At 37.7% G+C, this 22,221-nt stretch overlaps 1 protein-coding gene across 4 annotated transcripts in view; it reads left to right on the top strand.

The window, feature by feature from the left end:
• Positions 1-22,221, top strand: part of ANKMY2 (ankyrin repeat and MYND domain containing 2) — a 42,785-nt gene that overhangs the window by 6,318 nt on the left and 14,246 nt on the right. For all 4 annotated transcript variants that reach the window (XM_005205176.5, XM_015468288.3, XM_005205177.5 and 1 more), the window contains exons 2-5: positions 2,434-2,498; positions 8,566-8,704; positions 11,559-11,657; positions 17,876-18,036. In XM_005205176.5, coding sequence (XP_005205233.1) covers positions 2,434-2,498; positions 8,566-8,704; positions 11,559-11,657; positions 17,876-18,036 — 464 coding nt within the window. The remainder of the gene's footprint in view (positions 1-2,433; positions 2,499-8,565; positions 8,705-11,558; positions 11,658-17,875; positions 18,037-22,221) is intronic.

The raw sequence follows: 22,221 nt of genomic DNA, 5'->3' as shown, positions 1-22,221 counted from the left end.
GTAGTCCCAAACTAGAAATTAGGAGTGTCACAATAAATTTTATTATGCTGCTCTAAATACAAATAACACCAAGACAAGCCCTTAGTCTTAAGAGCTGTATGGGATGGATGTTATTATTTCTGTTTCATCGATGGGAACACTGAGGGTTTTATAGGACTTGTTCATTTTTAGAGTGATGCTAAAAGGTCTGTGGTGTGGTATAAGAGAGGGCAGTGACAGTGAGACTATCACACTTACCGTGATCTCTTTTCTGCTAAAATGCTGGTCCATCCAGATAAGTTATCAGTCCCACCCTAATGGAGCAGGTTAGGTTGTGTTTTCTTCCCTGGAGTAATTTGGAGAAAGTCTCACAAGGGAACCAAATCATTCAATATTACTTTTCATCATTATAGATCTGTTCATTTTTGTCTCCAGTGAAATGTCTCATTTCCTATCCCTCTTTTTAGTACCACATTTCTTCATCTTAAGAGTTTGTTAACTGAGATTTAACACATTTCTTTCTCGAGGAAAGCAATTAATCTTTTAAACTTAATTGCAAAATATTGTTTGAGAGTCTCCTATATGCACAGTGAGGAATGGCAAAAAAAAAAAAAAAATCCTTCTGTGTTAACCATTCGTCTCCCATTTCCATGCTTTGTAGACTTGTACAGTTTCCCACTAATGTCATTAAATTAGGAACACCAAATTAGAAATCATTGGAAGTTTCGTTTCTTGGGGGTATTGTGCTCACGTGTTTTCCAAAATCTGTTTTCATTCTCTGGATTCCCAAACCATTTGAGAAAAATTTTCTAACCATGGTCCCTGCATTTCAAAAGACTAACTGGTATTCCATGGCATGTGAGTGAATGCCTTATCTTTTTTTTTTAAATTGCCCTGTGACTGGACAGATTCAACATGTATTGTTAGCCCTTGGGCTCAACTTTTATAGAATTATCGGCCTGTTCCCTAACATGAGCCAAGTGTTTATGATTGTAATTCCCATCTTCCCCCTAACATATAGCAGGCTTTGGCATGATCACAGTCCCTATAGTATTCTCCCTTTACTGCATAAACATCTCTTGGTTGGATGAAAAGTAACTTCAGTTATTCCTCAGTGGATAATGAGGTTCAACTGAAGCATCTTCCTCAAGTGCAATTGGGATGCTGGAGTTTGTTCTAATTCCTTTCCAAAGATGTTTGAGTCTCTGGTGAGAAACCATGGGTATGGATAAGGTTCTGTACAGAACCTGCTTGCATGATTGAAGGCTTTACCCTCTCTCTCTGTAGCCATAGCCATTCAACCAGTGATACCAACTGGCCCTCAGATGGACCACAGGATCAGACAAACGAACTATTGAGAGAATAGCTGTCATAGTCCAGGGCCGTGCAGATCACTCACTTGACATTTCCCCAGCCGAGCTGTTGCAGCTTCAGTCTAGGAGACATTTCTGTGTCTCCCCTCTGTTGGTGAGGAGCACTCAGATAATGTGCCTAAGAAGCAGATCAGGTAGAAAGAAGCAGGCTAAACTCGATTCTGCTTTCCACCTTTAACTCTGGAAGAACTGCAGAGTTTAGCATATTCTTGAACTGTAATTCTAAATTTAAAAAGAAGAAATAATTCCTCATTGAGAATGCTTCAGTTCTTCCATGTCCTTTCAGAGGAGAGGCTTAGCTCATCCTTTCTCCCTGAGAACGTGCAATTTCATTATCCTGTTCCCTTCACACTAGAATTTTTTTGGCAGAACGTGTGGTTGGCTTCTACTAATGACGATAATAGCAACATTTTCTCCTGAGATTGCTTGCTTCTGTCAGTGTGTCTTATAGACGGCTGGAAAACCTGACAGTTGTGGCCCAATTACAGCGTATTTACAAATTTACAGAAACTGACCTTTAGTTTTATATCAGATGACTTTCAGTATGAGAGTCTGAATCCTGGCCGTAACAGCACTTTTATACAGTACCGGGCTTTAAAGATAACGTTTACCTCAGCATTTCCAAACCAAGAATTCTATTACAAGAATGCCATCAATTCACAGGGCCTAGTGGTGACAAGGTATATAAATACTGACTGGATTTTGAACCCCAGTTATTACACTGACTGCAGTTTAAGCTTTAGATGGTGGGTTGGATTAGATGCCCTTTAAGATTGTTTCAGTATTAAAAGTCTTAGGCCTTGTGGTTTTTGTATTACTGCCAAAAGGAAAATGCGGCCAATTTAATATACTCTGAGGCCAGTGGAAGTAAAAGCAAGATGGAGCTATTTTAGGCTCTATGAATCTGTTCTTGGGAATAATTACTTTGTGGAAGAACTACTATGTGATTGATGTTTTATTTCTTAATAACCTAACCTGACTCATCTTAGTTTCACAGATAATCCTTTAAAGTTTGTTTCCTTGGCATTAGATTCTTTTCTAAAGATAAATACTTTGCATTTTCTTTCTTTCCTTTTTTAAGGTACCGTCCAAGAAGCTGGAACATTGTTAGGCAGCAAGAATGTCCGTGTCAACTGCTTGGATGAGGTAAAATTTAAAATGTTTAATAAGATGTTTTACTTCCTATGAGAATAGATAATGTATAAAATCTAATAATAAGAGTTGTTTTCTAGCATTTGTCCTCAAGTTATATTAAGCTCTAAAGCAAATATCAGCAAGACAGGTTGCAAAAGACAAATAGCATGTAAAAAATGTTTAATTTTACTGGCAATCAAATAAGTGACAATTAAACCAATACTATATCATTTCTTATGAAGTATGGGAAACACTGGACTTATATATGCTAATGGATTAGGTATAAATTGACATCACATTCTGAAAAAAATTTTTAGAATATTTCTCATTTTTAAACATGCATACCTTCGATCCAGCAATTCTCCTAGGGAAGGTTAACTGAATCTAAACTCTACATTATAGAACAGTTGCTGTCCAAAATAACTTTCTGAGATGATGGTAATTTCTCTTCCAAGCTGTCCCGAATGGCAGCCATTAGCCATGTGTGGCTAGTAGCTACACAATTATGCAGGGCAGTTCTAGTACTACAGACAGTTAACTGAATTTCTGTTTCTCACGCAGAAAAGGAAGTGTTTTGTTAACCCTTTACCCACACATGGATAGCAAAATTAATATCAGACAAAATAAAGCAAAAGCAAAAAACAAACAAAAAGATGAAGACTCTTTGCTATAGATCATTAAGAATCCTCCAAGAACATGACAGCCTTAAGCCTTCACTAATAAGCCTATAAGCTTTGAGGTTCAAAATGAAAAAGACAGAAATCAAAGGAGAAATTTGTAAGACCACAAAAGCATCTTCTGGTTAAGTAGAAGTATTCAAGAGTTGGAAAATTGGATAACCTAACAGTCTCTGCACTGTGTATAAGACAGAAATAGTACATCCCCATTTTACATGGAACACTGGTAAAAATTTGCCTGTGAATGATACTAATTTGTACAGGAAAATTGTAGCTAATTTTGAACAAGGTCACCAAATGTAATATAACACTGAAAATAAAAATTTGATCCAAATAATAAAACATATAACCTGAATGTGTGTTAAAATTCTGAATAATTCTTGGCTAAAGGAAGAAATAGAAGTAGAATTTACCTACTATTTACAGCTGAAAGCACAATATTTATCAAAAGCTACTGTTGATCAAAAACTGGTGTCATGTGGCCAAAATCATATTCAGAGGAAATTTCATAGCATTTATTATTGTACTTTAAATCTTTGTGGTGGTCTGTGCTTTCAGCTCATGAAATTAGATGAAAAATAATATTCTCAGAAATACAGGAAATGAATTAAGAAAAAATCAAAATAAAAAATTTTAAAAGTCATTAAACATAAGCAACAAAAGAAAAAACAAAAATGAAAACCTTTGTACTTCAAACCACACCATCCAAAAAAGTAAAAAGAAAACCCACAGAATGAATGGTTTTACAGATCCTATCTGGTAAGGGATTTGTAACCGAAATGTGTTAAGAACCCCTACAACTCAATAATAAAAATTACAAATCACCCTATTTAAAAATGGGCAAAGGATCTGAATAGACATTGCTCCAAAGAAAACATACAAATGGCCAATATGCACATGAAAAAAGGCTCAAAATTAGCTGCCAGGGGAGTGCAAATCAAAACCACAGTGAGAGGCTACTTTATACCCACTGCTACTGCTGCTGCTGCTAAGTCACTTCAGTCGTGTCCGACTCTGTGTGACCCCGTAGACGGCAGCCCACCAGGCTTCCCCGTCCCTGGGATTCTCCAGGCAAGAACACTGGAGTGGGTTGCCATTTCCTCCTCCAATGCATGGAATACCCACTAGGATGGTGAAAATAAAAGAGATGATAACAAGTATTGGTGAGGATGTGGAGAAACTGGAACCCTCATGCTTTGCTGGTGGGAATGTAAAATGGTGCAGCTGCTCTTTAAAATGGGTTGACAGTTCCTCAAATGGTTAAACATAAGAGTCATCGTATCACACAGCAATCCTAGGTATATAACTAAGAAAAATAAAACATATGGCAATACAAAAGTTTTGAACTTGAATGTTTATAGCAGCATTATTTGTAACAGCCAAAGTGCCAAAGGTGGAAACAGTTCAAAACATTGGTCAACTGATAAGTGGATAAACACAGTTTGGTATATCTATGCAATGGAGTATTACTCAGTTATAAAAAGGAAAGACATCCTGGTGCATGCTACAACATGGTGAATGTCAGGTAAAATTCTGCCAAGTAAAAGAACCCAATCAAACAAGACTGTGAATATTATGATTCCATTTATAGGAGAATTCAGAAATGAGCAAGTCCAGGATACAGAAAGCAGATTCGTGGTTGACTAGGGCTGGGTGATGGGATTGGGTGGGGGCCAGTGGGAATGACTGTCAGTGGGCATGGTGTTTCTTTTGGGTATGACATAAGTGTTCTAAAATTGATTGTGGTGATAGTTGTTCCACTCTGAAACTACTAAAAATTATATAACTGTAACGTTAAATGGGTAAATCTTATCACAATGAAATTGTTTACAAAGAAAAGATAAAGTTATCAATTTAAGATCCCCTGCCCCCCCAAACATAGACAATTAGGAAAGTAGAAGCAAGAAAATTATATGTATAAACACCAAGGAAGTAAGTGAGAGCATAACTGCAGTGAGAAAAAAAAAAAATTGTCATAACTTTTATATTTAAGCTAATTCATTTGAAAACCTATATGAAAGTAGTGATTTTTGTAGAAACATTAAAATGAACATATTCATCTCATATAGAAGTATAAAAATGGAAAATAAAAGATTTGTGTAAATGTATCTAACTGCCAACTACCTTTTAAAGCTATAGACCTGAGTAAGTTTTACAAAATGTTCAAGGACCATTTAATTCTCATTTTACACAGATTGTACCATTAATTTATAAAAATATGGGCAGATGCCCAACTCATTTTGATAAAATAATCTTAATGCTGATGCCAAAATAGGAAGAAGCCCAAGCAAACTGTGGGCTCGATGCACTTTTTAAATAAGGATTCAGAAACACTATATAAAATACTAGCAACTTTATCCAGTGGTGTAACAAAAGAATAATAAGACTTAACAAAGTAAGGTTTCTCCAAGATGACAGGATGATTCAAATTAGAAAATCTTATGTAAATCACTATTTTACAAAGTAAAAGAGAAATATATAGATCATCTCAATAGATATTATAATGTATTTGATAAAATTTAGCTACTGAGGGTAAACACTCTTTAACAGATTAAGGTAGAATGGCTCTTCTGTAGCTTAATAAAAGAATAAGTTTCTGGAAACCCTCCACAAGCACTGGCATCCTATTTAATGTTTAGGATGGGGAACACATTTATACCTGTGGCGGATTCATTTTGATATTTGGCAAAACTAATACAATTATGTAAAGTTTAAAAATAAAATAAAATTAAAAAAAAAAAAAAAAACTAGCTGAGTGGCTCTCAAACTATAGGGTGCATAGAGAGGTAGGGGGAGCTTATGGAAAATGTAGACTTCTCTATATTGTAATAAAAATCTGGTTTTAACACACACACACACACAAAAAAAACATTAGATACACTCCTATACTATACTATCCTATATATGTTTAAACCTGGAGAAGGAAATGGCAACCCACTCCAGTCTTCTTGTCTGGAGAATTCCATGGACAGAAGAGCCTAGGGGGCTACCATCCATGGGGGTCACAAAGAGTCGGACACGACTGAGTGACTAACACACACACGGAGCACTAGGATCGAGACAGAGAGGTCCTGGACGTTCTGTGAGTCAGCTGCACACAGATTTGGCCTCCTAGGTATTCCTTGAACGCAGAACGCCAAAGAGTTTTACTCTTGCAGTCTCTCTACTGGAGCATTCTTCTCTGTTTAGTTGCTGAGTTGTGTCCGGCTCTTTGCAACCCCATGGACTGTAGTGCACCGGGCTCCTCTATCCATGGAATTTCCAAGCAAGAATACTGGAGTGTGTTGCCGTTTCCTTCTCCAGGGGATCTTCCTGACCCAGGGATCAAACCTGCATCTCCTGCTTTGGCAGGAGGATTCTTTACCACTGAACCACTCGGGGAGCCCATTCTTCTAGTTATTCAATATTTACATCCTTCCTCCAGGACTTTGTTCAAAATGCCACCTTGTCAGAGGCATATTCTTTGACGGTACTTTTAAAAATAATAACCTCCTCTAACCTAGTGGCATTCCCTCTCCAGCTTATGCAATGTTGTCTCGCAATAGCGCTTATTATCACCATCTGCCTTGTGACCCCTACTAAAATTTAAGTGCCCAGGACTTAGACTTCAGGGGCTTGGGCTTTGTTCATTGCTACGCACAGTGCATAGGTTTGTCTGACATAGCTTAGGCACTCGGTAAGTATTTGCTGAATGAATGCTTTTTTTTAATGATAATAGGATTATAACTTAGTAGACTAATATTGATGAATTCTTTAAGAGTTACGAGAGAGAAACTTTAATTATTTTTAATGTCATCATATCTAAAGTTTTTAAAACTACTCTCTTATCATTTTCCCATTACTACTGCCAAGAAACTTTTGACTACTCCTACTAATTTGCCTCTTGTACAACCTCCCAATAATTCTCATGTCAACATAACCTCTGATAATATTGAGGATTATGTTCATAAGAATAGTCTAGAATCATTAAAAACAATTCAAATTATGTTAGTATTCTAAAATTTTCCAAAAATGAGATTATATATTTTAGAGAGGTTTTTACCCAAAACAACTGAAATTCCAGCACTCAGAGAGTCTCTCCTGGGTTCTGAGAAAATTTACTTATAGGAAACAGCTCATTTATTTATCCACCAAGTGGTTTTAGATAATTAACATATACGGTTGGATGTTCATTGGATATGGACAAAACATGTGGAGACTAAACAGTGTGGCCTGGTGTAAACACTACTGACCATTTCTCCATATTCATATAATCACATATATGACCAAATCATATTTAGGATTGAAATATAAATGTGATTTTGAGGATCATTGTTTTAAAATTGAGGGTACTTTAATATGCATTTCCTGCATCTTGTTGTTCTCATTGGCAGTAGTAATTCATGAAACTCTTTAATTCAGTAGATACAGATGAATTCAATCAATACATAATAATATTCCATGCTATGGATATACTGTATTCAACTTTCCCCTTGATATGTATGCTATTTATCTTAAGGTTTTTCCTTACTTTTTTCTTTCTTTTGTAGTGCATTTGTATCTCTTTGTTCCATTTGTTTCTTCAAGAGCTATGTGTAGGCGGGATGAGAGCTCTGATAAATTTAGTTTCAGTCTTGCCCTGGCCATTTTATTAGTTAAGTGAGGTTGAGCAATTCTTCTCTGAATCTGTTTGCTAATCTGTTGAAAAGCTGAAGTAATGAAACTATCTTTTTTCTTTAAAAATTTTTTTAAATTTTTTAATATAAATTTATTTATTTTAATTGGAGGCTAATTACTTTACAATACTGTATTGGTTTTGCCATACATCAACATGAATCCACCACGGGTGTACACATGTTCCCAATCCTGAACCCCCCTCCCACCTCCCACCCCATACCATCCCTCTGGGTCATCCCAGTGCACCAGCCCCAAGCATCCTGTATCCTGCATCAAACCCGGACTGGCGATTCGTTTCACATATGATAATATACATGTTTCAATGCCATTCTCCCAAATCATCCCACCCTTTCCCTTTCCCAGAGTCCAAAAGACTGTTCTATACATCTGTGTCTCTTTTGCTGTCTCGCATACAGGGTTATCATTACAATCTTTCTAAATTCCATATATATGTGTTAGCATACAGGGTTATCATTACAATCTTTCTAAATTCCATATATATGTGTTAGTATTGGTGTTCTTCTTTCTGGCTTACTTCATTCTGTATAATAGGCTCCAGTGAAACTATCTTTTTTCCTCAGCAGTTTATAGAAGATCCAAGTGGCAAGTGAGTATAAAAATGTAGATTATAAAGATGGTTTTATTAATTCATTTTATTTTGTGTTCTAACTTAATTGCATAAATTGTTCATAGGCGGGGGAAAGGTAAATAAGTAAAATTAATATTTTTTTCCCTTTCTGTTAAAGAATGGAATGACTCCTCTAATGCATGCTGCATATAAAGGAAAACTTGATATGTGCAAATTACTTTTACGACATGGAGCTGATGTAAATTGTCATCAACATGAACATGGATACACAGCCCTCATGTTTGCTGCACTTTCTGGTGAACTTTTCGCATGTATTCTAATACAGTAATAATAGTCACCTATACCAATTTGTTATAAGTTTATGTATATTTTTTCATTAAGTGTGTTTTTGTTGTAGTAATTTTAAGATCATGTCTTATGGAAAGACATGATGGGAATTGGTTTTGAAAAGGTACAATGTATGAAATACATTATACAGTTAATTTGGTGATGTTTCTTTAGTTATTTAAATCAACTGATTCTGTTGATGGTATGCTTTGTTTAGAGCCATGAAGCTTGATCTTTTATTCTTACAAGTTAGTTCCTTTGATGTTCTATAGTTTTATATTTTGAAGTAATACTGAAGCTTCTTTGTTGTTCTCTTGACAAAATAGCTGCTACGATAGAGCAGTTTGCTTCACTGACATTTCTGTATGAAATAGGGTGATCTGTTTAGAAACTTACTCTGATTCATGTTTCTTATAGTTTGTAGAATGAAGACAATTTGGGAAGTATCTAAAATTAAGTGGAATTATCTGTACTTGTTACAGTTTTTAAGAAATATGTAATATAATATTATCATGCTTTGAAAGCAGTAATCTGTAGTTTTTTAATCCTGGAACTGGAAGGCATTTCTAAGCATAACATAAAATATAGGCTTCAAAAAGGGCAACAGTGCCTAATTTGATTACATAAAATCTTAATATTTCCATATGTAGAAAATACCCTACATAGAATTAAAATATAAATTAAACAATATGGAAAATAGTTATTACATGTCTTAAAGGGTGTTCAGTTCAGTTCAGTGACTCAGTTGTGTCCGACTCTTTGTGACCCCATGGACTGCAGCACGCCAGGCTTCCCTGTCCATCCCCAACTCCTGGAGCTTACTCAAATTCATGTCCATAGAGTCTGTGATGCCATCTAACTATCTTATCCTCTGTCGTCCCCTTCTCCTCCTGCCTTCAATCTTTCCCAGCATCAGGGTCTTTTCCAGTGAGTCAGTTCTTTGCATCAGGTGGCCAAAATATTGGAGTTTCAGCCTCAACATCAGTCCTTGCAGTGAATATTCAGGACTGATTTCCTTTAGGATTGACTGGTTGGAGAGTCCCTTCTCCAACACCCCAGTTCAAAAGCATCAATTCTTCGGTGCTCAGCTTTCTTTATGGTTCTACTCTCACATCTATATGTGACTTCTGAAAAAGCCACAGCTCTGACTAGATTGACCTTTGTTGGCAAAGTAATGTCTCTGCTTTTTAATATGCTGTCTAGGTGGGTCATAGCTTTTCTTCTGAAGAGCAAGCATCTTTTAATTTCATGGCTGCCATTACCATCTGCAGTGATTTTGGAGCCCCAAAAATAAAGTCTGTCACTGTTTCTATTGTTTCCCCATCTGTTTGCCATGAACTGAGGACTAGATGCCATGATCTTAGTTTTCTGAATGTTGAGTTTTAAGCCAGCTTTTTCATTCTCCTCTTTCACTTTCATCAAGGGCTCTTTAGTTCTTCACTTTCTGCCATAAGGGTGGTATCATCTGCATATCTGAGGTTATTGATATTTCTCCCGGCAATCTTGATTCCAGCTTGTGCTTCCTCCAGCCCAGCGTTTCTCATGATGTACTCTGCATATAAGTTAAATAAGTAGGTTGACAATATTCAGTCTTGACGTACTCCTTTCCCAATTTGGAACCATCTGTAGTTCCATGTCCACTTCTAAATGTTGCCTCTTGACCTACATACAAATTTAACAGGAGGCAGATCAGGTGGTCTGGTGTTTCTGTCTCTCTAAGAATTTTCCACAGTTTGTTGTGATCCACACAGTCAAAGGCTTTGGCATAGTGAATAAAGCAGAAGTAGATGTTTTTCTGGTATTCTCCTGCTTTTTCAATGATCCAGTGGATGTTGGCAATTTGATCTCTGGTTCCTCTGCCTTCTAAATCCAGCTTGAATATCTTAATGGGTGATATCATTATATATGTAGGGTTCTTATAAATCAATTGGAAAACAACAAATACTACAGTAGACAATTAGAAAATTGAACAGGAACAAAAGAAATACAACTGACTAAAAAACTCAAAACCACTCTCACGAACAGAGAACATCAGATTAGGACAACAAATGCTAGTTTTTCACTTACAGTATTGGCAGAGGTTAAGGAGGATGATGAAGCCCAGCATTGGCGTGGGAACTTTTTGTGCACTGTTTTGGGAAGTGCACATAAGCCTAACCTTGTTGGGAGGCTGCCTGGTAAAATGCATTTAAAATATACATAACCTTTGATCCTACAATGTTTTCCAGGAACTGTTCCTAAGGAAATCATAATTCAAACTTGCAAAAAGTAATGGAAAATGCTATTCACTGAGTATAGTTTATAATAGCAAATGATCTATAATCATTCCTATAGTCAAAGAATGCAAATAAAATAACCGTGAATGTTTAAACAGGACAGAGCGTAGAAAGATAGGTCCTCAACCGTCAGCAGTTATCTCAGGGCCTCTAGGAGTAAGGGAGGGGATGAGTTGAGGACATTAGTGAGGACTTTGATTCATTTTCTTTTTTCTCTCTTTGTTTTTGTTATTTTGTTTTGACTTTATACTAAGCAAGGAAAAACATACTTTGTCTTGTTTTTTAAAAAAGTGATATTCAATTCTGTGCCATTTTTGTACTACTTCATGTTTTCTATTCTTTTCTAGAAAATAAGGTTGATTTCTCTGTGGGTTCTGTCGCATTTTACTTTTTACTGTAGTTATGATAAATATTTTGGGAAAAATGAAAATATTCACCAGATAGAAACCTGAAACTAATTGGGGAAAAAAAGAGTGTGGATTATTTAAAAGGCAGTATTTGAATTGGGCATTCCTTATTTTTAACAAATGTTTCTTTTTAACTCTAGGTAATAAAGACATCACGTGGGTAATGCTAGAAGCTGGTGCCGAAACAGATGTTGTCAACTCTGTAGGAAGAACAGCAGCTCAGATGGCAGCCTTTGTGGGTGAGTTTTTAGGACAGTTTTACATTAGGTTATACCCCAAATTTCCCCCATGGAAAAAAAATGCCACTTTGCTTCTCAGAGTGTATATCTGTCACGTGTCCTTTTTCAAAAGCAAACGTTTACGGTTTTGTCTAACTTAATGAAACACCTAATGACATTTTGGAGAACATGAACAAGCTGTTTCAAATTTCCACTCTGAGATAGAGAGTGTGGTGAGGCCTTTCTGTTGCAGTCAAATGCTCGAATGAGAATAGTTTACTCCTCTAAGGAAGTAGTTAAACCTAGTATTCAAGAATAAGAACTGTGGAGTCAACGATCTGGGTTGAAATTCTGTTTGTACCACCTAATACGAAGTTACTTAATGATTTTGATCTTCAATATAATGGTTACATGATCATTAAAATAGGAAATGGCAACCCACTCCAGTGTTCTTGCCTGGAGAATCCCAGGGACGGGGGAGCCTGGTGGGCTGCCGTCTATGGGGTCGCACAGAGTCGGACACGACTGAAACGACTTAGCAGCAGCAGATCATTAAAAGGATTAAATGAAATGATAGACCTAAAGAGCTTTAACTGTAGCTCTCAATAAAGGCCATCAGTTATTCCTATTTATAATAATTATAACAATGATTAAGAATGAGTATTAATGATAATACAACATACAGCTCTTTCAGTATCATCCTCAGCAACCATCAACATTTATTGTATGTGTCCAGTATTTCTTGGTATGTTAATCCTGTTACTTGATAGAGAGGGTTTAGAAGAGAGTGGGAATGAATATTTGATATTTGGTATTTTGGCCCCACTGAGTTGGCAGTTAGCAGAGTCCACTGATAGAAAAGCAAAATCAGAAACATCTGATTTATTGGGAATACAGTAAATAGCTTTGTGAGACCTAATGATTCATGAAACAGATATTTAACATTCACAACCTATAGATCAAGCACCACTCTAGATGCTTTGGTGAATAAAACAGGATATTTGTGTATTTATGGCACTAAGTGGCTAATAGGAATGACTGTGAAAATACACTCCGGTGGATGACTTAAGGGTTCCATAGAAATACATCAAAGGGAGGGATCTTCTCTCCCATTCCAAGGGAATGTCAAGAGAGAAATTACTTTTAAGCTGAGATATAGGGGGAATTCGGAGAAGGCAATGGCACCCCACTCCAGTACTCCTACCTGGAAAATCCCATGGACGGAGGAGCCTGGTGGGCTGCGGTCCATGGGGTCGCTAGAGTCGGACACGACTGAGTGACTTCGCTTTCACTTTTCACTTTCATGCATTGGAGAAGGAAATGGCAACCCACTCCAGTGTTCTTGCCTGGAGAATCCCAGGGATGGGGGAGCCTGCTGAGCTGCTGTCTCTGGGGTCGCACAGAGTCAAGACACGACTGAAGCAGCAGCAGCAGCATAGGGGGAATTAATCAGATATGGGGGACAGTTAACTGTATATGGTATTAAAATTTATTATTGTGTTACTTAAAGCTACTCATAATAGGTACAGTTGATTAAGTCAAACAGTCACAGAGTCACTTTTTTTCACAGCTCTATGAAAACAAATATTCTTGTTTTATTTTAACTCATTTTCAGGAAGATTTGAGAAAGGTATGACCTTGCTGAGCAAATTGCAGAGAAATATTTGTCTCTCATAGTTAAGGGCTCCCTGGTTGCCACCACCTCACCTCTCAGCTAATTTTAAGGGTGTCAGTGTAGTAAGAAAAGAACATTAAACTAGGAATCGTGAGACTCATATTTTAGTTCATGTCTGCTCCTAATTATTTCCAAGATCATAGGCAAATCCCTTCACTCCCACATCTTCAGTTTTCTGATATGTACAGTGACGCCAGGGAATTACATGATCTGAAATTCTGTTTAACTCTGCAAGTTTTCATTATGTCCACGATGTAATGAAATAGAGCTCAGATAGAGGTTAAGTGTCTTTCCCCAGACCACAGGGCTGAAAGTACTGGAGGAGTTTGTGTTTCAACCATTAATAGAATAGTTTTCTTTTTCTCCTTTTTTTTTCTTTTAATACTACCATGTTAATAAAAATCTAAGGTACAAATGTCTTCATTTCCATCCTAGAGTGAGGGTAATGTTTTCATTCCATTTTAATCTATTTAGACTAATTTCATAGAAAATTGCATTGCACCCTTTCAAGTTGACATTATATTTTCCTTACAGTTAGTCTTATTAAAAACTCATTCTCCCACTTTTATTTCCCTCAATCAGGTCGATACATATACATTTGTATTCATATGTGCAAGATTTTTTAATCTTTTAAAAATATGGTCATAGAAATATATTCTTCCAGCATTCTTCTTGCCAGTATACCATGGAAGTCCCTTACGTGATGGTTTGTGTGTTTTCTGGTATTTCCTTAATGTGATTGGCCTATCCTTGTTAGAGTACATTTCCTTTCTGTTTTTATTAACTTAAAAATCAAAAATGCTTTTCTGTTCTATTAGTACATACTCTCCTATTCACAATGCTCCCAGTTAAACCTGTATTTCTTAGTTATTATCTAGAAATGAACAAAACTGTAGCTGGTGCCTCACCCTTAAGGTATTATATTTGCCCATTTAGCAACCCCAACAAGATGAAATCATTAAAACTCAATTTATTTCTCCACATTCCCTGTGTTTGTCAGGCATCCGGACTTTCCTTTCCTCCTCCAACACTACCACGAGGTGTGGCCTTGGCTGAGACAGTCTAGAATTTTTAGTACCAATGTATCATTAGAATGTCATCCACGGTGTGTTCTTTCTCCTTTAGCAGTCCCCGCCATCTACAGTGTAATTTCTCTTGTCATGCTGTCTCCACCCATTGGGATTGACTGTCTCTGCTACCAAGGGCTGTTGTTCTTTCTCCACACTATCTTTTCTCCTTGCTCCATCTTGATCATTGTTCTCATTTAGCATTTGATTATAGGACCTTCTCAGATCGCACATGATTTGAAACCCGTCATAACCAAAGCTATCTTTTTCTCTGAAATGCAAGTTCTATCTTGGCTTGTTCCATGATTCTTGTATCACTGCTCTGCTCTCTTATATGTAAACATGACTCCACAGTTTTCTAAATCCTGGTTTTGCAAGTGCGAATGTGATTTGTCTTTGTCAGCTTTTCGTTTCTTATGCTAGAAGTGTGTTTCAATTTCAGTTTGTCCTTGAAAGTAAAAAATTGTACTGGATGTGTCTGATTGTATTTATGTTCTCATTAATCCTGCCTAGGACTGACTCAGTGAGCCCATTTAGTCTAGAAGACTCAAGTCCAGTGACAGTAATGATGGAACACAAAGTGGTCCCCACCCAGCTCCCACTCCCAGCACTTATTTTCTGTATTAATAGTACTGTTTTATTTGCGTGTATTCCCAATTCATAAATTAAAAACTAATAAAGCTAAATATTTAATAATTTCCGTTATAAAAAATGAAATATACATTAAGAACTTATAAAGATAAACTTTAAGTATATATGTATATCACTCTGCTGCTGCTGCTAAGTTGCTTCAGTCGTGTCCGACTCTGTGCGACCCCAGAGATGGCAGCCCATCAGGCTCCCCGGTCCCTGGGATTCTCCAGGCAAGAACACTGGAGTGGGTTGCCATTTCCTTCTCCAATGCATGAAAGTGAAAAGTGAAAGTGAAGTCGCTCAGTCATGTCTGACTCTTTGTGACCCCATGGTCTGCAGCCTACCAGGCTCCTCCTCTTATGGGATTTTCAGGCAAGCGTACTGGAGTGGGGTGCCATTGCCTTCTCCTGTATATCACGCTAACAGCAGCCTACCAGGCTCCTCCTCCTATGGGATTTTCAGGCAAGCGTACTGGAGTGGGGTGCCATTGCCTTCTCCTGTATATCATGCTAACAGAAATTATTGATGGATTATTTAAGATATCAGAATAACCTAAGCAATATCTAAAATGAGAAAGATAAATCTTGAAAAAAAAAACAACATGTTTTTTTCCTTCTCACAAAGGTGTAATTTTAAGAAACGCGTAGTCCTGTGATAGTGTCATTGTTATATAGCCATTATTTTTACGCACAGATATTTCCAACTGCTAACAAGGCTTTTTCTGAGTATCCTCATTAGGGGACTGCTGAGAAGATGTAAGTTACAAGCTGAGTCTATGTTTTTCTCTCTCTCTGATTCTTTTAACTTCAAATTTTCCTAGGTCTCTTTATATGTTGAGAAGCTTTTTTAGAGTATCTTTTTTTTTTAAACGGGAACATCTATCTTTTTATTGAAGCTGGCTGTGTTTTAGAGCTTCCCTGGTGTTTTAAAAAAGCAGTGCAGTTTGTCTTCATCTGTAGTTGCTTCACACACAGCTGTGAATTCCTGCACTCTGTTATCTGTGTCATGTTTTCATGCTGCTTGCAATATATTTGCTTGATGGTCATTTTCCTCCCTTCTTGAAAATTATGTAGGTAGAAATAATCTTTCCAAACAGAACACTTTATATTTTTTAGTATTTCTTGTTACTGTTTGACTTCTCAAGATATATATAATGGAGATTTCTGGTGTAGAAAAAGAAAGTGATGTCTCAGTACTTACAAATAGCATCAAACGCCAAAAATGATACGTGATCGCTACTAAAATTTGCTTTCAAATCATGACTGTGTTGTTTTTATCATTTGTTTAATTATTAGTTCTCCATCCATTTCTTTTCTTTTCTTTTTTCCCCCCTGGATCTGTTTTTTCCAGCTCTCTCATCTTTCCCGTAGTGATTTCTATATCCTAATTTTTAATCTATTTTGAGATATTTTATCTATTCATCTTCTGCATTACTATTTTAGTTCTCCATTGTAACCAGGATTACCCTTCTCAGTTTGTCTATTAACTTTTAAAAATGGAATCTCTCTGTGGTCCATGAGAGTCTCTTTACATACAGTAATTGAGCTGCTTAAGTATTCTTTGATGGTTTTCTTTATGGTTTGGTTGTGGAGTGGTTGTAGTAGATGTTATAGTACATGTTCCACAGAAGAGGCCCTCTGTTGGAGACATTTCGTAGTCTTTCGAGATTGGATCCACTTGGGTCTGCATCTCCTAGGCAGTCAGGTAAAGCTGACAGGGTCGTGGGCCATGAAGGGCTGTGCCATCTCTCTATACCTCTGGGCCCAGGGTCAACAAACCAGGAAATATTTCAGCCTCTGCTGAGACACAGCTCTTGGGTTATCCTCAAACTCTTGGGCAAGCTGAGAACTTGACCAGCCTCAAAGATCCGCCTGGACCACAGTGCAGTCCCCCTGCAAGTCACCTGTTGTCAGCAGGATTGAGCAGATGCTCCCTGGACCATACACAAGTGGGCAGAGGCCACACGTGCCACCCAGAGCAGACCCCTCTCCAGGAGCCCTGGCATCTGGGTCTGCTCCGCAGGACTCTTTCAGCCCTCATCAGGCAGAAAGGAGGAAGACGTCTGTCTTGCAGAGATTCCTGGAAAAGCCTGCAATTGCAGATGTGCCCTGCTTGTCCAGAGGGGCCACTTCCTTGCTCCAGAGAAGTAGTGGAGAGGGAGCCAGCGGGGAGGAAGCAGCAGGGACACACAGTCAGGCCGCCAGCTTCTCCAGGGAAGGTTCTGCTTTCCTGGAACAGTTTTTACCTCTGGGGATTGGCTTCCAGAAGTGGCACAGGGATCTATGAGGAGCTACAGTGTGGATTCCAAGCGTGTGGATTCCAAGCTTATGGAAGCAAAACCTTTTTCTCTCTTTCATTTCACAAAAAGGCCAAGCTTTTCTCAAATCCAAGGGGAGGAGAGATTAGCTTAACAAAATGGGTAGTAATTATAATGACAATAAGAAACTTAATACAGAATAAATTTAAATTTTGTGTAAAGAAAGCCAGATGTGATTAGGGAAGAACGAACATCATTTGTGTAGGAGTGGAAGAAGAAACATTTAAATAATGCGCAACTTTTATTAAATATTTAAGGCCAATTTTAAGTAGAACACTGCTTTTTTATTATTGTTGTTGTTATCTGCATAATCTTCTTATGTATTGTAGATTTTGTGTCTTTAAAAGGGGATTATTTCTTGGCTTCGAATAGCATGCTTACAGATGTTTCCTAAAATATTTGACCTCTCCCCTTCCTCCTCTACTCTCCTAAAAGTTAAGGACGCTGACACATGTTGACTTGAGAAAACAGAACAACATAATGAAAAAATGGAAAATGTCTTATTTTGAATGATAAAACAATACATTTCCTATTTTCCTATTAAAAGGTCAACATGATTGTGTGACTATAATCAACAATTTCTTTCCTCGAGAGAAACTGGATTATTACACTAAGCCCCAGGGACTGGATAAAGAACCGAAACTGCCCCCAAAGTTGGCAGGCCCACTGCACAAAATTATCACTACAACAAATCTTCATCCTGTCAAGGTACTGTAGTTTATCGTATTTGCTTTCTATTTAAAGTGTGTGTGTGTGCACGCGTGCGTGTGTGCTTAGTTGTGTCTTACTCTTTGCGACCCCATGGACTGCAGCCAACCAGGCTCCTCTGTCCATTGGAACTTTCCAGGCAAGAATACTGGAGTGGGTTGCCATTTCCTTCTTCAGGGGATCTTCCCAACCTGGGGATGGAACCCCAGTCTCCGGCGTTACAGTCAAATTCTTTACCATCTGAGCCACCAGGGAAGCCCATTTATATATTGCTTTAGAATTTAAACTGCTCTTAGTATATGGGTCCTAATTGTCTTGGGTTGCTTTTTGTTGATGTAAAACTTGTGATAGGCTCTCCCGTTCAGTTGATACAGTGAAGTAGTGCTCTTGTTTGAAACCTATAAGAGAGTGGGGGACACAGACCAGAGCAAGAGGAAGAGCAAGGCAGAGAGGTGGGTTCAGCCAAAACTTAGCTTCCACTTCATCTCACAGTGAGCTCTGTTTATTAGTGGCTCCAGAGAGGCAAGGAAACCAGGGTTTCCCGTATCAGTATGTCATGGCTGAAGTCTGTCCCCGGGGGAAAGGACAGCCGCCCAGATGGTGCCAAGTGAGGTGGTTCTCTCTGGATGAAGGGAGTTCCCCGAGGAAGGAGGCAGCTCTGAGCCATTTCAGCCAAAAGTCCCAGTTGCAGGAATCTGGTATATGGGCCTGGTAACGAGGATCTGGGTGAGGGACCAACAGCATCCAGTACAATAATTATCCTTCCAGGCAGTGTTTGGAAGTGTAATCATGAACACATTTCTTTCCTGCAAGTAGGTATCTGATGCATTTAAGTAGTACAGTTCTTCCAGTAAATAGTCAAATCACACAGATTTTCAAACTTTGTAAACCAACTCAGAAGTTCGCATAGCATACCTGGGAAACTTCAAGGGTTATCCTGAACTATTCCCACTGCTATTTTCTTCATACTTTATATATGACCTTTTTGCTTATAAAATGATTATGTTTTGAAAAATTAATCCAAATGAATATAATTTTTTCATGAGTCAGGAAACAGCACTGACCTTTTTCAGACTTCAGTGTCTGCCACATGCCTTCATTCATAATGTATAGATTTGATAGTAACTCAGAGCTATTTGGGGGTTTCTTTGGTTTGTTTTTTAATATTTATGTATTTATTTGACTGTGTTGGGTCTTATTTGCGGCATGTGGGATCTAGTTCCCTGACTAGGGATTGAACCCGAGTCCCCTGCATTGGAAGTGCAGTCTTAGCCACTGCACCACCAGGGAAGTCCTGAGAACTCTTTGTTGAGCAAGATGTATGTTGGGTCAAAATCTGAAGCTTCCCCTTAGTGCAAGGTGTTATTATAATGTACTGAAATGGATTTCCTTAGTCTGTTACAAAAGAAAAATCTGGAATATACTGATCGTCATTAGAGTAAGTGGACAGCTCTCATGAAGTAACTTTTGAAGACTAACACACACTTAAAGATAAGTTATAAATTATATGTAATGTTATTACTTTATTGCTGCATCCCTTGGCATATGGTCTTTTGAAGCTTGAGGGACACACAAATCAAATAATACCTTTCATGTGGCCTTTCCCCCAAGTTATTAATAGTGTTCTGGGCCATCAAGAGAGATGACAAAGTAGCAGATCCTTTCCCACACAACAGACAAGTGCAGTCTGTTCTGTTTTTATTTTTCAAAACTCAGATGTTTTACTCGACATTTTGGAAGGACCACTGGATGCAACACTTGTGATCCTCGCTGGGCAAAAAAGGAATTCTGCCGTGGAGCAGGGGTTTGTGTTTCTCGTGGAAATTGTATAGGACTTAGAATTTAACCGTTGGAAAAATACTTGGTCTCTTCTGTTTCAGTCTTTCTTTCCCTCCCAGCACATGCAGGAAAGAGAGAACTGTTGGAAATGATGACGTGTCTCTGTGGTACTCTTTGTATTAGGAGTGGAGCGGGCTGGGGTGGGGAAACAGGAATTTCCCTAGGCATCCAGCATTTCTCAATGCAGAGAATGTGTGTGGTTTTATAAGGCCTTCATCACTCCCCCTCCAGTCCGAGCATGACCCGGGTCCCCAGCATCTGGGATCTAATGCCTGGTAATCTGAGGTAGAACTGATGTAATAATAATGGAAATAAAGTGCACAATAAAGGTAACCCACTTGAATCATCCTGGAACTATCTCCTCCCCAACCGCCTTCTCCCCTGTGGAAAAATTGTCTTGCACAAAACCAGTCCCTGGTGCCAAAAAAGGTTGGGGACCACCGCATTATAGGATATCTTTGGTTGGATTGATTTAAAGATGTTTTCTGTATGTTTCTGATTCACTGTGTCTTATGTCTGTTTCCACCCTTTGAGATGACAGTAATTTCAGTTACTGTGACAATTGGGTCTGTAGAGTAATTTTTGATGTTTACACAGAACCTAGTCTCTCAGGGTTAAACATCCCAAGAATTATTATATCTGCAATTATCTTTAAAGGCACATATTTTGCGTAAGTTAGATTAAGGGGTATATTTAAACAGACAAATTGTAAACTAAAATAGCCTACATTTTATTTTTTAGAGCACTTGGTTTTATGAGAGACTACTCTATGATTATAGTACCTTCTTTCAGACCAGACCTCGCCTTTTGTAGATATAGTCTATTTGCTTGAAAACCTTTCTTTATCCACACTTTAGTTAAATGCTGCCCAGTTGCTTTGGTTATGGGCCATTTTCATTGTTTTACCCCTTTTCAAGCTGGCATGGGCCTTCAGACGGCATATTATAAAAAAGTAACTAAATGCCACCAGTCAAATCAAAGACCTTTAAAAATAAGCTCAGTACAGCACTTGATCCAACAGGGCACCTTCTGCCACAGTGTACCTAACACAGATACATTTATGAGGAGGTTAAGTGGCTGCTATAGCAATAAGGATGTTTGTTTTCAACAGGCACTTAGGGAATTGTGCTGATGGCCAGGATATAGACGTTTACAAAGGAGAAAAGCAGAGGCAAAAGGAAGAATGACAGTAGAGTTAGCAGGGTCCGTAAGCGATCAGAAGAGAGACGTGTGCAAGTGATCCCGTTTTTTGATTATTAACATGATTTTTAATCCCAGAATTTATTTATTCATCCTCAGTAATTATTAATGTTTCCCTTTATAATGCTTCAGAGACTAAAGGAAGGAAACTAATTCAAGTATTCTTTCTTTTGTGTGCAGCTATGATAAATGCTTTCATGAGCTCATTGTTAAGCTGTGGATATGTATCATTTTTCATTGTGTTTGGGCTTCCCTGGTGGCTCAGATGGTAAAGAATATGCTGGGTTCAATCCCTGGGTCCAAGAGATCCTCTGGAGAAGGGAATTGCAACCCACTGAAGTATTTTTGCCTGGAGAATTCCATGGACAGAGGAGCCTGGCAGGCTACAGTCCATGGAGTTTACTGATATACATTATAAAGTAAATAAAGTCTAATGTCTTAAACAAAAAAAATCATTAACCTGGGTTCTATTTGGGGTGTTTTTTTTTTTAAGAACTCTCACATGCAAGTTTAGATCCTCTGCTTTGATTCATAATGTATACAAAATATTGAGCAAACAGCATCACATGATGGCAGTTGATAGGAGAAATATAAATAATTAATGATTCTTTTCTTCTCTGCCACAAGTTAACTTTTGAATTATATAATGGTAGGGGAAGTTGCCAGCAAATTTATCAATAAGGATTCTGATTATACTTATTTCATGAAGTCTAGTTTGTTATTGAGTGCTATATTTGAAGTAAAATACTGGGCTGTGTATCAGTAGGGTCAGAAATAAGTAAAAGTCTTATTTTAATTTAACAAGAACATTTAGTTTATGTTAAATTTTCACGTAGGAGGCTTGGGCATGGGTTTTCCTTAAGTTAACAATTACCTTGCTCCTTGTCTAAAGACAAGGATCTGATTCATGAAATCTGCCGTCTGTTGTTTCCTAATGTTTCGGTTACCTGGAATCACATTTTACTGTGACACGTAGGTTAACGAATACTGAATGACTTTCTGCTCTGAGAATACAGTTATGCCTCTGTTTCCCACATATTTACATTACTGTTATGTCATACGGATTTGTACAGGTGTCCTTATGCAATCAATAAAGAAGAAAATACTCCTTCTTACACTGAATTTGGGCTTAATCTGTGCATATTT

This window comes from Bos taurus, chromosome 4, assembly GCF_002263795.3.
Source record: "Bos taurus isolate L1 Dominette 01449 registration number 42190680 breed Hereford chromosome 4, ARS-UCD2.0, whole genome shotgun sequence".
NCBI lineage: Eukaryota > Metazoa > Chordata > Mammalia > Artiodactyla > Bovidae > Bos > Bos taurus.
This window is presented reverse-complemented; position numbering and strand designations above follow the sequence as displayed.